The sequence below is a fragment of the Euprymna scolopes genome, chromosome 11 (genome assembly GCF_053919585.1).
Source record: "Euprymna scolopes isolate OS-2025 chromosome 11, ASM5391958v1, whole genome shotgun sequence".
Classification (NCBI taxonomy): Eukaryota; Metazoa; Mollusca; class Cephalopoda; order Sepiida; family Sepiolidae; genus Euprymna; species Euprymna scolopes.
In genome coordinates, this window is record NC_136492.1 from 39,043,519 (window position 1) to 39,065,244 (window position 21,726).

Consider the following 21,726-nt stretch of genomic DNA (forward strand, 5'->3'; position numbering starts at 1 on the left):
AACAACAGCATACAACTCTCTTGTGTTCTTTATTACTTTTGTACAGTGGTTGCTGGCAGTCCTGAAAGCGGCTTTAGTCTCAGTACATCTATTACGTTGGAAGCAATGGAAAAGGTGATTTCTGTGCACAATGGCAGCAGCACATTCTGTAGAGAACCACGGCTGGTTGTTAGATTTTTACTGGAATTTGTTGAAGGGTATGAAGCGGTGTATACCAACGATTAACCATTCAAGCAGGTTTGATACTATAGCAGACATGTTCATTTTAAATATGAAGCGGTGAGGAATATCTGATAAATGTACTGAAGCTATCCCAGTCAGCCATAAAGTACCAATATACTGTATGATACTGAGGACTTATTACATTTTGTTTTTATTTTAATTAAGACAACCGAGTGATCAAAAGACCCCAGGGAGACAGAACGGAGGATGAGCATAGCTCTGGGCGAGTTGTAAGAAAAAGGTCTAGGAGCCTTGCATACTGACTGTGAGCGTTAGGCAAGCAGGTGGGTTCATGAGCAATCTGAGTTAGGTTATAAACGATGAAGAAATCATGACAGAATCTTCCCTCATCATCCGTTTTGTTTGAGAGGGCTAGCCATTTAATGTTGTGAACATTGAAGTCACCACAGATGTGAATTTTAGTCGAAAGATGAACAGACAGGATGTGGTCAATTTTCTTGGAGATACTCTTTAAAATAGTAATTCTGCTGTTGTGAGGGCGATAGAGGGCAAATATGAATGTAGTGCTGTGAGCAAGTGCTACTCAGAAGCCTACGTAGAGCAAATTTGAGTCTTCTCTGAAGATGTTCCTACCACATAGAAAGCCGTCTCTAATGTAAGCACATATTGGGGGTCAAATTTTGATGTAAAGTTAGAGTATTCTTTAATCCTGAAGTCATTTAGGGAAACAGTCAGTCTAATGCCAGTTTCATACAGGAAAAGTAGATCTGGTTTGGTCTCCTATAATTGGATTTCAGTTGTCATTTTATAGGAATTCTTCATCCAGTGTCCACCAGTACCCACAAGTAATCACTCCAAACTAACACTAATTGTCAGTAACCCTCAGTAATGGCAGTAACAGCAATTAACTTCTGCTAACGGCCACTGCCAGACAATGCTTGACAGTGAAAGCCAGACCATTTCATTTTGGCCATGGGGAGAGGTACTAAATCTGTTTTGGCTTTGTGTTATACTTCTACCAGGCAACACTGGTACATGGACCCTGCTAGTTATATATAATCTATCTTAGTTATGCTGGCATGTTGAAAATTGTGATTTTGCTGTGAAGTTTCCTTAATACAAAAAGAGTTCAAAGGTTAAGACTGACATATGTCAAACTCTGAGCTGGGGTCTGACGATAGCACCTGAAATAGGTCATTCAGGTTTGTGTGAAACAGAATGTTGAAATAAAGGAAGATATCTTTTCTCTTGCATGCAAGTCAATCTGGTTTCCAATTTTGGATGGAAAAGACATGTCGAGATTGGCATAAAAATGAGTTGGAAAAAGAAACGCAAAAAATAGTTAAGTCGGCCAACAAAAGAAAGATATGGAATGGCTAAGACTTAGAAGAATAAACCAAGCATTAATTAATTAATTAAAGTAAGTCTCCGACTTGTTATTTTGTGTATGTAGTTTCTTTTGCAGCTATAAGAAATGAAACCAAGAGGCAAAAAAAGGTATGTCAAAATTTGGTTATACACACATATAAGACATTATTAAATGGCTATATATAGACACTAGATGTATCATGATTACATACATAGACACAGACAAAGACGCACACGTATCATGAGATATACATGGAACGGACAAAATCCTCCCCAAAATGTTACACTAATAAAACCTGTGAATAAAAGCGATTTATGCAACATGTGTATGCTATTTGAGGACATATTTTAATATCTAATAAAACAAATCTATTTTTTGTTAGATGGAGTTGGTCCAAAGAAAATAATGTATTTATGTATTAATTTGGAAAACTGCTGAATTACTTCAAATCTTCCGGAAATGACATTATTTCTCTTCAAATTATGATGGTGTTGGGGAGGGAAAGAAACACAGTGAAGTTATAATTTGGAAGTGCCATGAATTTGAGTTGAGTGGTTTCAATAGAAGTGATGACCATTACTATTTGTTAAGTGGTATACGTTAATGAATCCAAAGTGCTCAATATCCTGGATAGAGCAGGTGTGTGTAATGGCTATGTTACCCGAGAAAAAATATTTTATAATTTTATGCAAGAAAGCAGTATCTTTACCTTTTTTGGTAGTAGTGATAATGTATTATCTGTTCAGTGGTCATGAAACAAACATCTACAGAGATTACCACCATCTTATTTTTGTAGGGGAGGAGGAAGTAGAGTAGTGTCTGTTTTGTGACAACAAAACAACACTCTCTGGCATTATCTCCTTTTTGTGGTAGTAGTGATAATGTAATCTCTGTTCTGTGGTCATGAGACCATACTCCCACAGATTACCAACACAATCATTTTTGTTTTGAGAGGTGAGTTGTGTAGTGTCCGTTTTGTATTAAGACCATCCTCCCAGTAATTATTTCCTCCTTTATTTTTGATATTAGTGATAATGTTGTACCTTTCTCCGGTTGTGAGATCATCATCCCAGGCGATTAATATCACATTTATTTTTGTGGGGTAGGTAATGTAGTGTCTGTTTTATTTTATTGAAATTGAACACACATCTCCTTTTGTTGATAGTAGTGAAGTGTTCATTTTGTTGTTAGGATTTGATTCAGCCAGACATTATCTCCTCTTTTTTTTTTTTTTTTTGAAGCAACGATAATGTAGTAATTATTCTGTGCTCATGAAACTATCCTCTCAGGGATAACCATCACCTTTTTGAAGAGGAGAGAGTGTAATGTTCGTTTTAGTCTCATCAGATCATCCTCGCAGGCATTATCTCTTCCTTTTCTTTGATATTAGTGATGATGCAGCATCTGTTTTGTGGTCATGAGACTATCTTCCCAGGGACAACTTTTTGGTGTGGTGTCCATTCTCCAGACATTATCTCCTTTTTTTGGAAATAGTGATAATGTAGTGTCTGTTATGTGATCATGAAATCATACTCCCAGCACATGAATATTTTTTTGTTTGGAGTGGTGAGTTGCATAGAGTCAATTTAGTTATTGTGAGACCATCCTCCCAGGCATTAACTCCTTTTATTTGATATTAGTGATAATATAGTGTCTGTTCTCTGGTTATATAAGACTATCCCCCTCAATGTTTTTTTTTTCTGGAGGGAGGAAGGGAGGGTCATGTAATGTAGGATTTGTTGTCATGAGACCATCTTCAGAGGCATTATCGCCTTCTTTTTTATTATAATTTTTTTTTTTTTTACACAGTGATCACCGCTTATCAAGGCCCGGAAGCCACTCAGGGATAAGGGTTATTGCAAGTACATTACATTAGTGTGGAGATTTGATGAAGTGTTTACTTAAGGGGGCGGTTCATTAGGAATTTGTTAACGTTGGACTTGAACACATCCAAGTTGTAGTCCAGTGGGAAGCAGGCAGACGGAACAGACTTCCACAGGCGTGCAGTTCTAAGAAAGAATTATTAAGTAGTATCTGTCTGTGGTTATGTGACTATCCTTCCAGGGATTACCAGCACATTTTGGGGGTGCGGAGGCAGGAATTGTATAATGTCCATTTTGTTGTATTGTAATCATGTTTCCAGGCATTATCACCTCATTTTTTGTAGTAGTTATAATGTTATAATTTTCCAAAAAGCCAATGTATTTTTGGAAAAACTGCTGAGTCATTCATCAAAATCTCCCAGAATTTACTTCAAATTATGGTGGGGGTGGTAAATTTCTTTGGGATGGAGGGGGTTAGTGTAGTATCTCTTCCGTCATCTTGAGACCATTCTCCCAGGCATTTTCTCCTTTTTTTATTGTTAGTAAGGCTTATACACTATCTCCTCTGTCCTCAGGAGACTATCATCCCAGGAATTACAATCACATTTTATTGGGAGGGGGGCGTTTTGTTGGCATGAGACCAATTTCACAGACATTATCTCCTCCTCTTTTTGGTAATAGTTATCATATAGTATCTTTTTATGGTTATGAGATTATCCACCCTGGTAGCAAATAAATTGTCATTATCAACATCATTTCTCTTTATATACTTATTTAAACTGTACTTTTTGCAGTGCTGTGACTTTGAAATTCCCTTTCTACTACCTGCTTCCCTGACTGATATGCAGAAGTTTAAATGTAATGTAAACCAACATCTTGTTAATCCTAGGCATGGTCCCAAATAATAGCCCCTTACATCCAAGTGGTGATATGCATTGTCAGGGATGAATGTGAGTAAAAAAATAAAAGACAGAGAGGGAGAGATTGAAGTTACATACATAATTTCAGTTCTATTTAATTTTATATGCCCCAGAGCAATGTTGGGTAGCCATGCAAGTCTAAAGGTGTTAGTATGTCCAACTATTTTTTTGCTCCCCGTTGCCCATAATGTCTGATATTTAACATTTAGAAAAATATATTTATTCTTTGTAGGTAAACTAGTACCAGTTTTGTTAGAAGAGAGAGGGGTTAATTTAGTAATTTGTATATTTTCTAATATTTTTTATCAATTTGGAAATGCTGACTCATTCTTCAAGACAGGAAATGAGTTAGCATTTTTTTTTTAAATTTAAATTCTAGTAGACACTAACTCCGGATTTTATATATTGGTATTGCTTAATGAGTTTATAGTGTAGCAAGTGTTGCCTAATTCTAATCACACCTGAACCGGCACTGTTGGATGAGTCTATAGTGAAGCAAGGGTTACTTAATTTCTAACTGCACATCCCTTTCTGATTAAGATTACAGAATTACTTTTGGTAAATCTCTTCACACTAAATCACAGGTATTATCTCCTCCTCTTTTTAGTAGTAGTTATAATCTAGTATCTTTTTTGTGGTCATGAGCTTATCATCCTTGGTAGCAAATAAATTGACTTTATCAATATCATTTATCTTTATATTATTGTGAAATAGGGGTGGGGACAAGAAATTAGGAATTGATCAAAGCCATTTGTTCTACTCAACATTGTTTGAGGTGAATAATGGAAAAGCCAAGAAATTAGGAATTGTCTAGGACCATTTGTTCTATTCGACATTGTCTGGGATCAATAATTATTATCAACATTATTCTTGTACATACATTGATTTTTAACATACTGATATGTTGTGTATAATGCTAAGTAAGCGTTCAACAACCAGCCTGTTCTAGTTGGTGTCAGTTTATAAATATGAGCTATCTACTCATACGTAAATTATATGTAATTTGCATATCACTACATCTTCCAATAATGGAGGGGGTTTATGCCGCAAGTACTTCTTGTACTTCTTCTCGTGCCCTCCTGAACATCTTCCTTTATCGTTCTCCTTTCCCTTGGAGATCTGGATCTATCACGTCTTTCCCTATAATCGCAGTGTTCCTCCTGTTCCATTCTACTTCTACCTCGTCCCACTCTACTTCTTCCTCCGCAGTCTCATTCTGCAGTAACTCTTTTGTTACGTCAGTAATGGGCAGCTCTGAAGGCATTTCCTTATCGGATTGTTATCCTTGGGATCTTATTTGGTCAGCATGAGCTAGAACACTGTTCTCATTTTCTTTATTTAATATTGCAGTATTATCTCCTTTCTGCATAATAAATTCTGCTGTCTCAGCTTCTATATTCCTATTTCTTTTGTACTATATCTTTTGATTTGTGGCATATGACATAGTCAAAGGGGATCTTAATTGTCTGCCCATTAAAGCAGATGAACTTTCTGACCTGCCTGTATGCAGAATTGTTGTATAACTTAGTAATAGTCTTGGTAGAAAAGCATCGATTTTCTCCTGTTGCAAGCATGCTTTTATGCCCTTCTTTACCGTCTGGACCATCCTTTCCGCTATCCCATTACTTTGAGGGTGGTAGGGACAGGTCTTGTAAGGTCTGCATCCTATTTTTCTTAGCCATTCATGCAAATCCACATCCGCAAATTCTTGTGCGTTATCCATCACCAATGTTCTCAGTATCCCGTTTCTGAAAAATGTTAATATTTGTTTTACGGTGGTACTTTTTTTATCATGTACTCTCACCACTTCAGGCCAATCTGAATATGCGTTTACTAATATTAATAATAGTCCTATCCCGTTGACATAGGCATGATCCATGTGTACTCTGCTCCATGGTTCTACTTCTCGGGGCCACACATATATTTTCTTTTGCTTGAAATTCCTGAGTTCTGTGTATTTTTTGCATCTTTTTACGTAGTCTTCTAGGCCTCCTGAGTACCCCAGCCACCATGCTTCCAATTTTAATCTTCTTTACATAGCTGTCACTATACAATGTACATCATTGTGTACACTTTTTATAACCTGCCTCCTCTGTGTTTCTGTGGGAACTACCAAGTCTCTATTACATATTACCCCGTTTTCTATAGTCAGTTTATGTCTTATTCCTGTAAACGATCTTTCAGCCATTGAACAATTTCCCAACAATGCTCTATTATCCTCAACACTATTCTGTTTAACACTGGGTCAGTTGTAGTTTCAGTAGCTATTTTATCTACAGATATTACATCGGTTTCTACAAAGTGCAGGACGTGTCTTCAAATTCCTTGTTGTTTTTGTCCTTATCTATAAAACCTCAATCTAGATAAGGCATCAACGTGCGGTATCATATCCCTTTTAACATATTCAACATCAGTCTGATCGCCCAATGTAATATTCTGGACATTGTAACTTTCGGTAGTTCTTTTCTTGGGTTGACAATAAATTCCAGTGGTCTGTGATTACTTTTCAACAAGAATTTTTTTCCCATCAAGAACTGTCTTGCTCTATCCATTGTCCACACTGTGGCTAGTGCCTCCCTTTCTATATTTGAATAATTGTGTTCAGTCATTGTTAATCTCCCCAATAAATACATTATGTGACAAAATACCGGATATGGAATGCTCACTAGCGTCAGTAGTAAGTTATGTCAAAAATTTGTACTATTGGCTTTTTTGCCAGAATCTGTTTTAAGTTTTCAAAGTTGGTGTTCTAACCAAATGAATTCCACATTTTTTTCCTTAACTTCGCAAATGGTTCTGTCAACTCATTATATTTTGGTACATATTTTCTATAAAAATTTACTAAACCTAAGAAGGACACCAACTCTTTTTTATTTTTTGGTTTAGCCACTTTTAGAATTTTCTCTATTAGTGCTTTATCTGGAGAGATCCCTTCCTTTGATATTGAGTAACCCAAAACTGATATTTCATTACTGTTGGTTACACACTTTTTTGTATTTACTATCATACCAGCATCTCTTAGCCAGTTCAGTATATTTTCAGTTTTTTTCTTTAAATCATCTTCATTTAAATCTCCATTTTCTACTACTTTTTCAATAGCTTTTTGAAAAATTGCACTTGCCATTTTTATGCCATACAGCATCTTTTTCCACCTTAACAGGCCTATAGGTGAGTTTATGGTAATCACTTCTTTAAAATTTTCATCTATGGGTATTTGGTGGTAAGCTGATTTTAGGTCTATCTTCGAAAATACTTTCATTCCAGCAAGTTTATGTAAAGCTACTTCCACATTCAGAATAGGATATAAGTCAGCACAAACTTTATGGTCCACCCCTATTTTATAATCTCCACAAATTCTCAAGTCACCATCTTTTTTTTTAATACCACAATGGTTGATGCCCATTTATTTCCTTCTGAACGGGCAGGTTCTAATAAGTCTTCCTTTATTAACTTTCGCAACATAGCTACTATTAATGGTAATAAATGCACTGGTACTTTTCTCGCTTCATAGTAGGAGGGGGGGCATTTCTTTTACTTTCAGGCTAGCTTCATAATTTTTTAATTTCTATCTTATTAATCAACTTCATTGAATTTATTTTTAATACGTCATTCCCCAATAGTCCATGCGTTTTTCAGCAATTTGTAACTATAATGGCTACTACTTCATATTTTTCTTTTAGTTCTATTGAACTTTCAAAGTAATCCATAATTGCTATAATCAAGCTATCAAACTGGCGTAATTGTACATTGCTTTATTTTAAAAACTGTTTTCCCATTTTTCCCCACAAATTTCTGGGTATTATAGTCACTTCACTGCCAGTGTCTATTTGCATTTCAACAACATAATTGTTGATTTTCATTTTTATTTTTGTATCTCCATTCCTAGATCCAGTATTTTGTATATTATCCTTCTTTACATTAAAAATTTGTCTATTTTCATCCTCTATTCTTTCCACATTTTTCAGTTTACATACTTCTTTGAAATGATTCTTTTTTAAACACTTTGAACATGTTTTTCCAAATGCTGAGCATTTTTCTTTTTTCATTTCATGAATTTTCCCACAGTATGTACAATTTTTTTTGTTTTGTCTGTTTTTACTGTATATGTTTCAGCCATTATTTTTTCGTAGGAGTTATTTTTATTTTGGTTGTAGGTATGTATCAATTCCTGCTGTTGTATAAATTCTAGACACATATTCAAGGGCATGTTTGTAAGTTGTAACTGTTCCATTAGTTTATATCCATGTGCCGAATTATGCATACTTTTAATTAATCTTAGTTGAATTAACTCTTCTTCTGTTGTCTGTTCTTCTGTTCCTAGTTTTTTGAATTCACAGTATTTACTCGCACTTCTCAACAGGTGTAAATATTTTACTATGGGTTCCTCCACTTCCTGCTTCATTGCCATAAACTTGGTCCTTTCTGTAATCACTAATCTTTTCTACAGCCTCATATTTCCCTTGACAACCTGACCTATTTCTTTGAAAGTCATTTCTTCTAGTTCTCGAGGGTAAACCATTGTAGCAACCTTCATAATTGCTTCACACCCAGTGCTAGCCATGAACAAATCGCTGATTTCATTTTCCCCTCCACTGTTTTTTTTTTTTGTCTTTCAACTTTTTGCATCTCGCATTAGCAGCGAAGCAATGAATCCACATATCTACATATTCTGGGTCTTCAAGGACCAGAGAGTATCCTCTCAGTGACGCCATTGATATGTCGTGTATAATGATAAGTAAGCGTTCAACAACCAGCCTGTTCTAGTTGGTGCCAGTTTATAAATATGAGCTATCTGCTCATATGTAAATTATACTTAATTTGCATATCACTGCACATATTTTTGGCAACACTGAAAAAAGCCTTCTTACTAACATTACAGTAGTACATTTGGTAAGTGAGAGGTTAGGTTAACAGTAACTTTATATCCAGGAGTAATAAAATTCTGATTATTTTCATTATTTTTTTTCATACTTTGATTGTAACCATACTTTTGGCAGTTTTGTGAAGACTTCCTCACTAACATTTAAGTATTATAAGTGAAGCATTACTGGAACTTTTGTCCCACTCAGAGCAAAAAAATGGTAATTATATTTGATAAGGTGGGAGTGAGGGATTAACGAAATATTAAATTCTACTTAGAGATGTTCAGGAGCAATAAATGTAAAGTACAGTATTACATTTAAATCTCTTTAGACTATTTTCATTATTTCTCTTCATATTGTTCTGAAAGCAGATGGGAAAACAGAATTGTTTAGGATCAAGGTCATTGGGTTTTAGCTGTACTTGGCATTGTCCATGAGCAGTAAATGTGAGATTACAGGATTACATTGACATTAAATTAATTATATTATTATTATTTTCAACACATTAAAACAAAAGAGAAGGAGGAGTTGGAGAAAGAAAGAGAAATGATTGAGGAGAAGGAAAGAGAAAGACAAATTTGCCATTTGTCAAAGGCAGCATGCATTCCGCAGATTCAACCGACATAAGTCCAGCTCAAATAAACAGAAGTTTATAGAAGCTAGAAATAATTGTAAGAGAGTGATAGAGATAGCTTTAAGACAGATTACCAGAAAATGCATCGAAGCACAGAAATTAGGAACCCGGGATTTTTGGAAAATCTACAACAGCGTAGTAAATAATGGACAGTCAACTATTCCTCCACTATCAAACAATCATGAGGTTGCTTGCACGGCAATTGAAAAGGCTAATCTGCTTGCCAGTCAATTTGCCTCAAACTCCACACTGAACTCGGTACACCACTCCCTCCCTGATTTTCCTCTGCGAACAGACACCACACTAGATGATTTGAAAATCACTCCTTCTCAGGTACATGCTATTATAAAAAACCTAGACATCTCAAAAGCATGTGGACCAGATCTCATCCCGGCTGTGCTATTAAAAAAATGCTCTGCCGAGGTTGCTCCAGTTCTCTCCAAACTTTACAATAAATGCCTTAACAAATCTTGCTTTCCCGACTGCTGGAAAACCGCCTCTGTGGTACCAGTCTTCAAGAATTCTGGTGAAAGAACTGACCCACTAAATTATCACCCCATTAGCTTCCTCCCGCTTTTCGCCAAAATATTTGAGTCCTTAGTTAATCAAGCCCTAGTCCAGCACCTAACAGCTGCTAAACTCCTGACTGGCAAACAATATGGATTCAGGCAAGCCCGTTCAACAGCAGATATCTTAACTGTAGTTTCTGAACGTATATACCGTTCATTGGATAAAACAGGGGAGGGTAGAGCGGTGGCCCTCGATATATCTAAGGCTTTTGACAGGGTATGGCACAATGGTCTTCTAAGGAAAATTAGATCATATGGAATCACTGGAAGAATTCATAATGTAATTAAATCCTTCTTAAGTAATAGAAAAATCAAAGTTGTCCTCGATGGTCATACATCTAAACAATATGAGATAAATGCGGGAGTACCTCAGGGGTCTATCCTTGGACCTCTATTATTCCTGATATTCATAAATGACCTCCCTGATAAAATTGTTTTGGAGATGGGTATATTTGCCGATGACACCACTCTCTATAACCGATATGAGGGGAAAACAAATGAACACATATCCAAGGAAATGACAGAAACACTAGAGGATGACCTCCAATCTGTAGTAGAATGAGGACAAAAATGGATGGTCACATTCAATGCTGCTAAGACTAAGCTTGTTTCCTTCAATAACTACAAGAAACCTTCCCTACCACCAATAGCAATGGCCAAGAACACATTGTCTGAAAGTACTTCTTTTAAACTCCTCGGCCTAACGTTTACAGGGAATATGAACTGGAATAGATACATTGAGAGCATTGCCAAGGCTGCTGCAAGGAAGGTTGGCTCTCTCTATCATGCTAGAAAACTACTTATGCCTGACAGTATCCTATACCTCTATAAGCCTAATGTATGGAGTACTGTTGTCACATCTGGGCTGGTGCATCTGCTGCTTGTCTCTCGCTCCTGGACAGGGTTCAAAAGAGAGTCGCCAACCTGATAGGTCCTGAACTGTCATCTACGCTTCAGCCTCTGTCCCATCGATAAAATGTTGCATCCCTCTGCCTGTTCTATAAATGAGACAGGCTCGAGGTGCAGTAAACTGCAAGCTAAATGCACCCAACGCAACGGGATAGACACTGAGAGAAATAGCAGACGACCGAGAAAAGAGGGGGGGGGCGAACGACAGGCATAGAAAAAAAAGGCCAGTTGTGAACAGAAGAGAAAAATAAAAAGAAGAATGGTATGTGCGAGGGATACTTCTTTTGGCCAAGAAAGCTGAAAACGCTAATTGACCATGACAGCCCGGAATGAAAGGAAGCGTACCAATGAAATTCCAATTTACAAAGCGACCATTGTTGACGGCCCCCTGGTGCGTGGGTGGCCTCTACTGAAAAGACGCGTGGCCTTTGTGGAATTGGATTTGGTTCATTTTTATGATCCCTCAAAGTTAATTGAACGAGACCATTCTGGTTTTAATGGCCCCGTCAAACTCTATTAGGCACACGCCGGCTGAGATATTCCACTCGATTGCCAACAGAAGAAGAAACCACCACTTTTTTGGGCATAGGGCGCCTGGTGAAGATTTGAGTGACAGCGGTTCCGGCATCCTGATTGGCTAAAGGGCCGAATGAGAGAAAAAGAAGAAGATTTAGCTCCCACCCCCACAATATAAGCAGCGAGTTTTGAGAGACACAGAGACCGACAGACCGAGAGACATTCTGCTCCCCTGGGCTCGAACGAGCGAAAAAGCACCTCATCGATTGACCCTGCCACGTATTTTTAGTTTTTACCGAAAAAGAAATAACTTTGCAGTTAACAAACGGCCAGTCCCTAACTTATAAGGGAAATACGAAATGACGATTGTAACCTTTTATGAATGACAAGGAATTTTGAATCAGAAAAAAAAAAAAACAAATATCGACTTGTCCTTTTTTTAATTCGTTTGGCATGCTTGCAGAAACGCTCGACAAGCCTCTTTCAGGTACTGACCACTGACATTCTCATCAGAAGACACGAGGACCAACAATCTGGGAACATCCACCACTAGACGACACGCAGGTGACGTAAGTGTCACACAAATACTTTAATGGTGAATGCTCTGACGAACTGCAAACACTTGTACCTCCCCGACGTAACTACCCCCCGACAAACCCGACAAGCTACTAAGTCTCATCCCTTTACAGTAGAGATCCCTAGGTGCAAAAAAGCCTTTTACTCCAATAGTTTCTTCCCCAGAACTGCGGGTCTTTGGAACTCCCTTCCAGGATTTTGCTTTCCTAACCGCACTGATATGCAGAAGTTCAAGTGTAATGTTAACAAACATCTTTTTACTCATCTCCCTTCATAATGACCCTGCTAATTAAGTCCCTGATAGTAGCCCCCTGCTTCAAAGTGGCACTGTGCCTTGTTTGGGGTGAAAATTGAATATAAAAAAAAAAAAAAAAAAAAAAATAGCTAGAAAGAGAAGGAAACAGACGTTTTGATATAAAGATGTTACACACACTATTTTATTTCTTCTATTTTGTTTTTTTATTATGCTTCCAGGCAACACAGGATAGCGTAATAGATATGAGATAGTGATAGTAATAGATATGAGAAAGATACAGAAATCACAAATATATGAATATAAAATGCTCCCATAATATTATAAAATTGTAATTGATTTTGATCCTATGTTAAAATAATGTTGAAGGAAGGATATTCAATTTTTAAGAGATTTTTTTTAAGATATCTAACTTTTTTTTTCATTTTTTTTTTTTTGGTGGTAAAATAATTACGAAATTAAAAAATGCTCCACTTTTTTATTTAAATTGTTTAAATTAAATTACTTTATAAAAAGAAAATATTTAAATTATTTTTAATATGTTACTTTCCCAGTTAGATTTGGTATGTACTTAGTTATAACTTAAGTAAAATTATTATTTAACAGAAAAATATATGCAAATTGAATTATATTTTTCAATTTAAGGTTGAAACTTACTTCCATGAATTTGGACATGTGATGCATCAGATTTGTACAAGAGCAAAGTACATTCTCTTTAGGTAATTCTTTTTCTTATATTGAACAATTTTAAAAATATTTTTTATTGTTAACATTCAGTTGTAGCCTTTATCGTCAATATAATTAGAAAAAAATAAAAATAGATTTCTTAAAATAAAAAAAAAAGAACAGAAAACTTTTTTGTAAAATAACAACCAAATTCTTTATGTTGATTATTTAAAAGTCTTGTCTGAAATTGCTGTCAATAGCAATTGGCATTGTTTTCAGGCAAAATAATTCATTGTGACATTTCGCAGACTACTTGTAACATATTTACTCATAGATAAATTGCATAAATCCTTTTTTCTTTCTTTTATTTTAATTAAATTTTTATTTTATTGATCAGTTATTTATTGGAAGATTTTCTAGATTTGATAACATTAAATCCTTAAATGATGGTTCAACATTTGTATCTTTGATAGTGCATAATATAATATCAAATGTCATTTGTGGTCTAAAACAAGTTTAATTGTTTCATGATATTTGGTTGGTCTGTTTTATATAGTGGCATGTAATGAGCAGGAAATTTTACAAATACAAGATTAGAAAACTAATTATGTACAAATGTTTTAATTATAATAAAGATTCTAAATGTTTTTTTTGTTTTTTTAATTCTCTGAAATTATATATTCTTAACGGAATGCAATTTTCTTTCAGTGGTTCTAATGTTGAGAGAGATTTTGTAGAAGCCCCATCACAGATGTTAGAAAACTGGGTTTGGGAAAAAGAACCACTCCATCACATGTCAAAACACTATGAAACTGGTCAGCCTATTCCAGATGAACTGATTGAAAATCTTAAAAAATCTAAAAAAGCAAATGCTGCAATCTTCAATTTAAGACAAATTTTGATTGGTCAGTTTGACCAGATAATTCATACACAATCTGAGGTAAGAACTTTGAATATTTTTCAGTAAAATCTGTTCCTTATAGTTTGGAATTTGCGTAAGCATACATAATTGGAAAATAAGGAAAGGTGATGCCTTAACAATTTTAAAAGAAAAATAAATGGTTTTCCCACAAGAAGCAGTTTATTTGATGCAATTTTAAATCTGAAAATTAACAATTAAAAACTTAAATATAGGAAAAGACTCCTTTATCTGTGGATGACTTACTAATGCATAATACATGTGCAACTATATTGGAATATATGACAAAGTGAAAGAAGAACACCTACTGGTTGAGAAGTCAATATGATGCTTCGCATGTCAGGGCTAACCATCCATAAAGTTGAAGAGAGCTTCTCTTTGCAAATATAGACTTTTGTAGTTGCAATTAGCATATGTGAGGATCAGCTGAAGTAAATGAAAGGATTAAAATGGAAGGCAGCAGTTGAATTTTTGACAACTGAGAGAGAATATTGGAATTAAGATTTGTCAGTGTTCTTTGTGGTATTGTTGAAGAGGAGTTCCTGTAATTTCATTACAGGATTACTAGATAAAGTGAATAAATCAGCCATAGAAGATGGTTTCAAATTGTCCAAAGATAAAACGGATGCATTTCCATCAACACAAAAAAAAAAAAAAAATGCACCAAAAGACTTTGAAACTTGATTACCAAATTCCACTAGTCATGGAATACAAATATTTGGAAATATTTGATAAAAAAATATCATTTATTCCTCATACACTTTAATTTAAATGCCATCAGGCCATACATGTCTTTAGAGTTCTTGCCTACGGATTAAAAAATTAAGGCACAGATAAAGCTCTATAGATTATTATTAAGATCAAAACTCTAATATGGAAGCTTTATTTATGACACAAAAAACCTAAATAAAGAAACTTTGCACATCATATACTAAGACTAAAATATGCTGAAATATTTTAGAACCAGGCAATACCAGATGGCCTACTAGTAATTGTATATACCAAACATATTTCTGGACTTAGCTAGTGAAGTCTATGAAATGCAGTTGTTTGTGGTTTGTTCTTGATACGAGTATACTGTAGCAGGCAAAAACTGCCACAATAACTGGCAAAGGCGAAATCTCACTGCTCGAGATTTAAATCAAACATCTCCCTGGCTTGCTCAATTACAAGCCAGCTCTCAGTCACGTGACTGAGTGTATAAAACCTGAAACTAGTGATGCTCATTCTTTCTCCCTGCTCTGCCTTTGGCCCCAGGCTAACGTGAGTACCACAAGCCAACATGGCTATCTTCACACCCGACATTCTTTCTCATGCTATGAGACTCTTTAATTCTTTATCCCAACTACTACTGACAACAGCATGTGTAAACTGAACAATTTTCTCCGTCAACAAGCCGGTATAATATTCATACTATCTTTACATACAAGAACACTTCCAGCTACTAACTTGTTTCTCTCTTGTACACGCTACTAACGAAAATGACAAAGTTGCTTTTGAATATAGAATGAAACTCCATTTTGTTGTCTTTTATTCTATAATTCCTTTCTTGTAGCCATGAGATGCCAAAGCAAATGGGTTTCCTCTCCTGTCATCTCTCACACAGTTACTCCAGGGTGAGTGGAGAGTGAGAATGGTGAAAAGGTAACAAAACAGATGTATAATCAGAAATTTACCAAGTGACTTTGAAAACTTGGAAAGTGAGACTGTAACTATTTACTAAAAATATAATGTAGAAAAATCAATCAACTATCGATCAATAATCAAAATATCATCCTTCAAAATGGAAAAGACTTTCCTCTAAAAATAAAACTTAATGCTATATAAAAAAAAAACAACTTACAAATGGATATTAAAGTGGGAACATTTAAATATTATAAAAAGAATGGCTTACATCCAGCAATCTCTAAACTTAAAAGATCTGGTTTGGATATGATCATTGTATTGTGGTTATTTTATTTTTTGGTTAACTTGCCTTAGGTGATGACAGCAAATGCTGACAGTATATTAAAATGTTGTAACTGAAGACGAAACAGTTTTTTTTCTTTTTTTCACAACTGAAAATGTGTTTTTCTCTATATGATTTTTTTTCCTTTTTGTCTGTCCAAATATACAGGTGATTCTGAATCTATTATTTTTTATGTTTCTACACTTAATTTGGATATTGTGCTTTTTTTTTTTTACCGAAAATGCCTCCTTAGTTTGAAAACATTGTAGCAATGTTATTCTAGATTATAATTTTATAATTGCATTAACATAGGTTAGTGACAAAGGTTAAAACTAAGCAATTGTGAAGTGAAATTTTGAGAATAACTTTGTTTCAACTCAAACGACTTTCAAGAATCACTTAGATTTAATGATTAATATTTCACATAAAACTTAAATGTTAGTAATTTTTGAATTCCATTTTATGCATATTCCATCAGATAATAATTTTTGACTGCAAATTGTGTTTAAATTAATGTTTTTTAATTGATATGCTAAAATACATGTTTAATATGTGTTACCGTCAATTTTGAAATTCGCTGAAGAGACTTAAAGGCCTTTTTTAGTTGTAAAAACTAAGTTCATTTATTATCTTAGTTCTAACTGTTTATTTTTCTTCTGATAGGCTGATACTACAAAAATTCTTGAAGAACTGAGCTTAGATTTGATGGAGATTCCGAACACACCTGGCACAAATTTTGCTTCTGCTTTTAATCATGTTGTTTCTGGTTATGATGCCCAATATTATGGATACTTGGTAAGTTTGTTTTTTTTACCTTACTTGATCTAATTTTAAGTCATTTTGGTAGAGATAATCAAAAATTCCTTCAAAAAATATGGTTAGTCAGTACTATAATAAATTCAGACTTTTCAAAAACCAGGTTTCGAATTTTATTAAATTTTCCAACTTCTATTAGTAAAAACTAACTGGATGCAGCTGGTCATCCTCTCCCATTTGTAAGCAAACTGCTCTAATCCTGCTATTGCTGGTATTTACTACTAAAATGAAGGGTTGATCAATTGGACTTTTAATACTGGTTCACTACTCAGCATTCGCTTTATTTTCTGAAATGCTTCTTGGCATTCGGTTGCCCATTGAAACTTTTTATGCTTTTTAAACAGTAGTGAATTAAATTCATACTTTTCAAAAACCAGGTTTTGAATTTTATTAAATTTTTCAACTTCAGTTTTTATGTTAATATTTATTCAAATGTGGTATTTCATCTATCTAAAAAAAAAATGCATTTCTCTTACCAATTTATGAACATTTACTTTTTGTATTAATTGATATTTACATTCATAAAATTTAATTGTAAAATAATATTTTTAATATGTTTTATTAAGCTTTGAATTAATATATAGATAGAAAATAAATTTAAAACTTAAATAAAAAATTTCTCAACATAAGTTGAGAAATTTTTTATTTAAGTTTTAAATTTATTTTCTATCTATATATATTTCCTTTCTAAATATATATAAAAATAACTGAAGAGAACAGTTCTACCTGACAGGCAAAAGTCATAAAAACATTTTAAAAGGGAAAATGTAACTTGAATTTATATTTTTTTGTGCTGATTTTTGTTAACAATTTTTTTCTATAATATCAATTTAATTTATTGAAATCAGCCTAAGCACTTAGATCAGTTTTTTTTTTTTAATTTAAAACTGAACTACATAAATTAAACCAGTGTTTTGTTTGAAAAGAAAAAAAATATGAAAAGAAAAAAAACATATCAGGTATCACATATTTAAATTATGTATAAAATTATACATTCGCAATTTATTTTGTTTGTTTTTGTTTGTAAATTTTCCATGTATTGTAATAATGTTGTTAAATCGAATGAATGAAGTAAATTAAAATGCACACAAATTTAATAAAAAAAAAAGCATTTCTTCATATTGAAAAATAAAAATAAACCTCAAATTCATTTATATAGTTTAAAATTTTGATTTGAATTTGTTTTTAATGATATGGCACGATGGTTTAAGATTGAGACTTTTTAAGATTTGCTTAGTGTGCATAGACAGAAACAATTAAATTCAATGCTGAAATTCTTTAAATTAGTTTTTGTATCGTAAATTGTCTTCAATAATTTTTCAATCTTTATTATTTAGTGGAGTGAAGTATTTAGCATGGATATGTTTGCCACTCGATTCAAAAAGGAAGGAATTATGAATCCAGTAGTTGGCAAAGATTATCGAAATCTAATATTAGCCCCTGGTGGATCACTGGTAAGTCTTTGATACTTATGTGATTGACAATGCACATTACTAATATTACTGTTAGTATTCTAAATTGCATGTTCATCAAATTCATCTACATATTCAGTATGCTGAAAAATTATTATTCTGCTCATCACCCAGACATTCATCTTTTCCTTTATCTTTCCTGTACTAAATTTTATGTAGAAATATCTTTTTTTTTCTTTTTTTTTTTTTATTCCATTTTCACCCCAAACAAGGTACATTGCCACTTTGGTGTAGTGGGCTACTATCAGGGGCAACAACTACTGGGGTACTATGTAGGGATTTGGGCAGCAAGATGTCGGTTCACGTTACACTTGAACTTCTGCATGTCAGTACAGTTGAGGAAGCAGGGACCTGGAATGGAATTCCAGAGTCTAGCAGTTCTGGGGAAGAAACTACTGGAGTAGAAAGATCTTTTACATCTAGGGATCTCTACTGTGTGGGGGTGAGATTTAGCTGCCTGTCAGGTTTGTCGAAGGTGTCTACGTCGTGGGGGCACAAGTGTCTGCAGTTTGCCAGAGCATTCACCATTAAAATACTTGTAGAACAGGCAGAGGGATGCAACATTTCGTCGATGGGACAGAGGCTGAAGTTTAGATGCCAGTTCAGGGCGTATCAGATTGGCAACTCTCTTTTGAACCTTGTCTAGGAGCGAGAGACAAATAGCAGATGCACCAGCCCAAATGTGACAGCAATACTCCATACATGGGTGAATGGTGGCCTTATAGAGGTACAGGATACTTTCGAATGTTAGTAGTTTTCTAGCACGGTAGAGAGAGCCTACCTTCTTCGCAGCGGCCTTGGCAATGCTTTCAATGTAATTGTTCCAACTCATGTTACCTGTGAACGTTAGGCCAAGCAGTTTGAAAGATGTACTCTCAGATAAAGAGTCACTGGCCATTGCTATTCATGGCAGAGAAGGTTTCTTGTAATTATTGAAGGAAACCAGTTTAGTCTTGGCAGCATTGAATGTGACCATCCATTTTTGTCCCCATTCCATTACAGATTGGAGGTCATCCTCTAGTGTTTTTGCCATTTCTTTAGATATGTGTTCATTTGTTTCCTGTCATGCCTGTTATAGAGTGTGGTGTCATCAGCATATATACCCATCTCAGAAGCAATTTTGTCGGGGAGGTCATTAATGAATATTAGGAACAATAGAGGCCCAAGGGTAGACCCCTGAGGGACTCCCACATTTATATCATATTGTTTAGATGTACAACTGTTGAAGACAACCTGGATTTTTCTCTTATCTAAGAAGGATTTAATTATGTTAAGTATTCTACCAGTGATACCGTATGATTTAATTTTCCTGAGGAGACCCTCATGCCATACCCTGTCAAAAGCCTTAGATATATCTAGAGCTACCGCTCTGCCCTCTCCCACTTTGTCCAGTGAATGGTATATACGTTCAGAGATTACAGTGAGGATGTCTGCTGTGGAACGGGCTTGTCTAAATCCATATTGTTGGTCAGTCAGAAGTTTAGCATCTGTAAGGTGATGTACTAGAGCATGGTTAATTATGGTCTCAAATATTTTGGCGAAAAGTGGGAGGAGGCTAATGGGACGCTAATTTGATAGGTCAGTTCTTTCGCCAGAATTCTTGAATACTGGTACCACAGAAGCAGTTTTCCAACAACATGGAAAGCAAGCTTACTTACGAAACTATTTAAGCGCTGCCTTAAGGAGAAGTGCTTTCGGACTCCCTGGAAGACCTTATCAGTTTACCCTGTATTTAAGAATTCAGGTGATAAGTCATCTCCCTCTCAGTACAGACCAATAAGTCTCCTGTGTGTTATGAGTAAGTTGCTGGAATCCATATTAAATAGAGAAATAGTCAACCACCTCAGCAGGAATAACCTTCTTAGTGACACACAATATGGTTTCCGCTCTGTAAGATCTACCGCAGATGTGCTGATGGTTATATCTCACAGGATTAGTGAATCTCTTGACAAAGGCTTCCTTTCTAGGGCAATTGCTCTTGACATATCAAAGGCCTTCGACAAGGTATGGCATAAGGGTCTACTTCACAAGATTTCCAGCTACGGTATAACTGGAAATGTTTTCTCAATCATTAAATCATTTCTCTCCGATAGGCTTATAAGAGTAGTGGTAGATGGACAAAAATCGGAGGCCTGCAATATAAATGCTGGAGTCCCTCAAGGGTCAATCCTGGGCCCAACTCTCTTCCTGATCTACATCAATGACCTCCCTAAACACATACTTAAATCATTCGTTGACATCTATGCTGATGATACGACCATCGATGGCAACACATCAAAGGCTGTAAATGACAAAGTTCTCTCTGATTCTCTCTCCTCTGATCTCGAGCGCGTGGTTCAGTGGGGGAAGATGTGGCTGGTTACCTTTAATGCATCCAAAACCAAACTCCTATCCTTACATCATCAACGCTCTGATCCCCATCTGGCATCAATTGTGATGAATGGCTCTCGTCTGGGTGAGGCCCCGTGTTTTGACAAGCTTCTGGGTTTGACCTTTACTCCTGATCTGAAATGGAACACGTACATCAAGTCTGTTGCCAAGGTCGCTGGAAAGATGGTGGGATCCTTCTACTGCTCCAGAAGATATCTCACTACTGATGCAATTCTCTATCTATATAAAAGCCAAGTACATCCAAGGATGGAATACTGTTGCCATATCTGGGCAGGAGCTGCTAAAAACAGCCTATCCTGCCTTGACAGAGTACAAAATAGACTTCGTGGCTTAGTGGGGGATGCCCTTTTCTCTACCCTGCAACCTCTCTCCCACAGAAGAGACGTTGCGAACCTATCCTTGTTTTATCGTTATTTCCAAGGCAGGTGCTCATCTGAACTCCAATCTCTGGTCCCCCTTCACCAATCTTTCACGAAAAACACCCGTCTAGCTGAATCAACTGTGAAAAATTTCCCCCACTCTGTATCTGTGCCTAAATCAAAACGCAGATTCCATGAACAAAGCTTCTTTCTTAGAACTGCACGCCTGTGGAACTCTGTTCCATCTGCCTGCTTCCCACCGGACTACAACTTGGATGTGTTCAAATCCAACGTTAACAAATTCCTAATGAACCGCCCCCTTAAGTAAATACTTCATCAAATCTCCACACTAACGTAATGTACTTGCAATAACCCTTATCCCTGAGTGGCTTCCGGGCCTTGATAAGTGGTGAACACTGTGTGGAAAAAAAAAAAAAAAAAAGCTTGATTAAGGCATTTGTTGTAGCGTTTGGAGAGAACGGGAGCTACTTTGGCTGAGCACAGCTGGGATGAGATCAGGTCCACATGCTTTTGAAGTGTC

At 35.4% G+C, this 21,726-nt stretch overlaps 2 protein-coding genes across 2 annotated transcripts in view; one reads left to right on the forward strand and one right to left on the reverse strand.

Moving 5' to 3' along the window:
- The window catches only part of LOC145287841 (histone deacetylase 3-like), a 653,483-nt gene that overhangs the window by 567,925 nt on the left and 63,832 nt on the right, over positions 1-21,726 (reverse strand). The window lies entirely within an intron of this gene.
- The window catches only part of LOC145287838 (thimet oligopeptidase-like), a gene marked incomplete in the record, with an annotated part of 187,935 nt that overhangs the window by 152,124 nt on the left and 14,085 nt on the right, over positions 1-21,726 (forward strand). Inside the window, 4 exon segments of the mRNA XM_080135711.1 lie at positions 13,260-13,333; positions 13,989-14,220; positions 16,811-16,942; positions 18,301-18,417. Coding sequence (XP_079991837.1) covers positions 13,260-13,333; positions 13,989-14,220; positions 16,811-16,942; positions 18,301-18,417 — 555 coding nt within the window.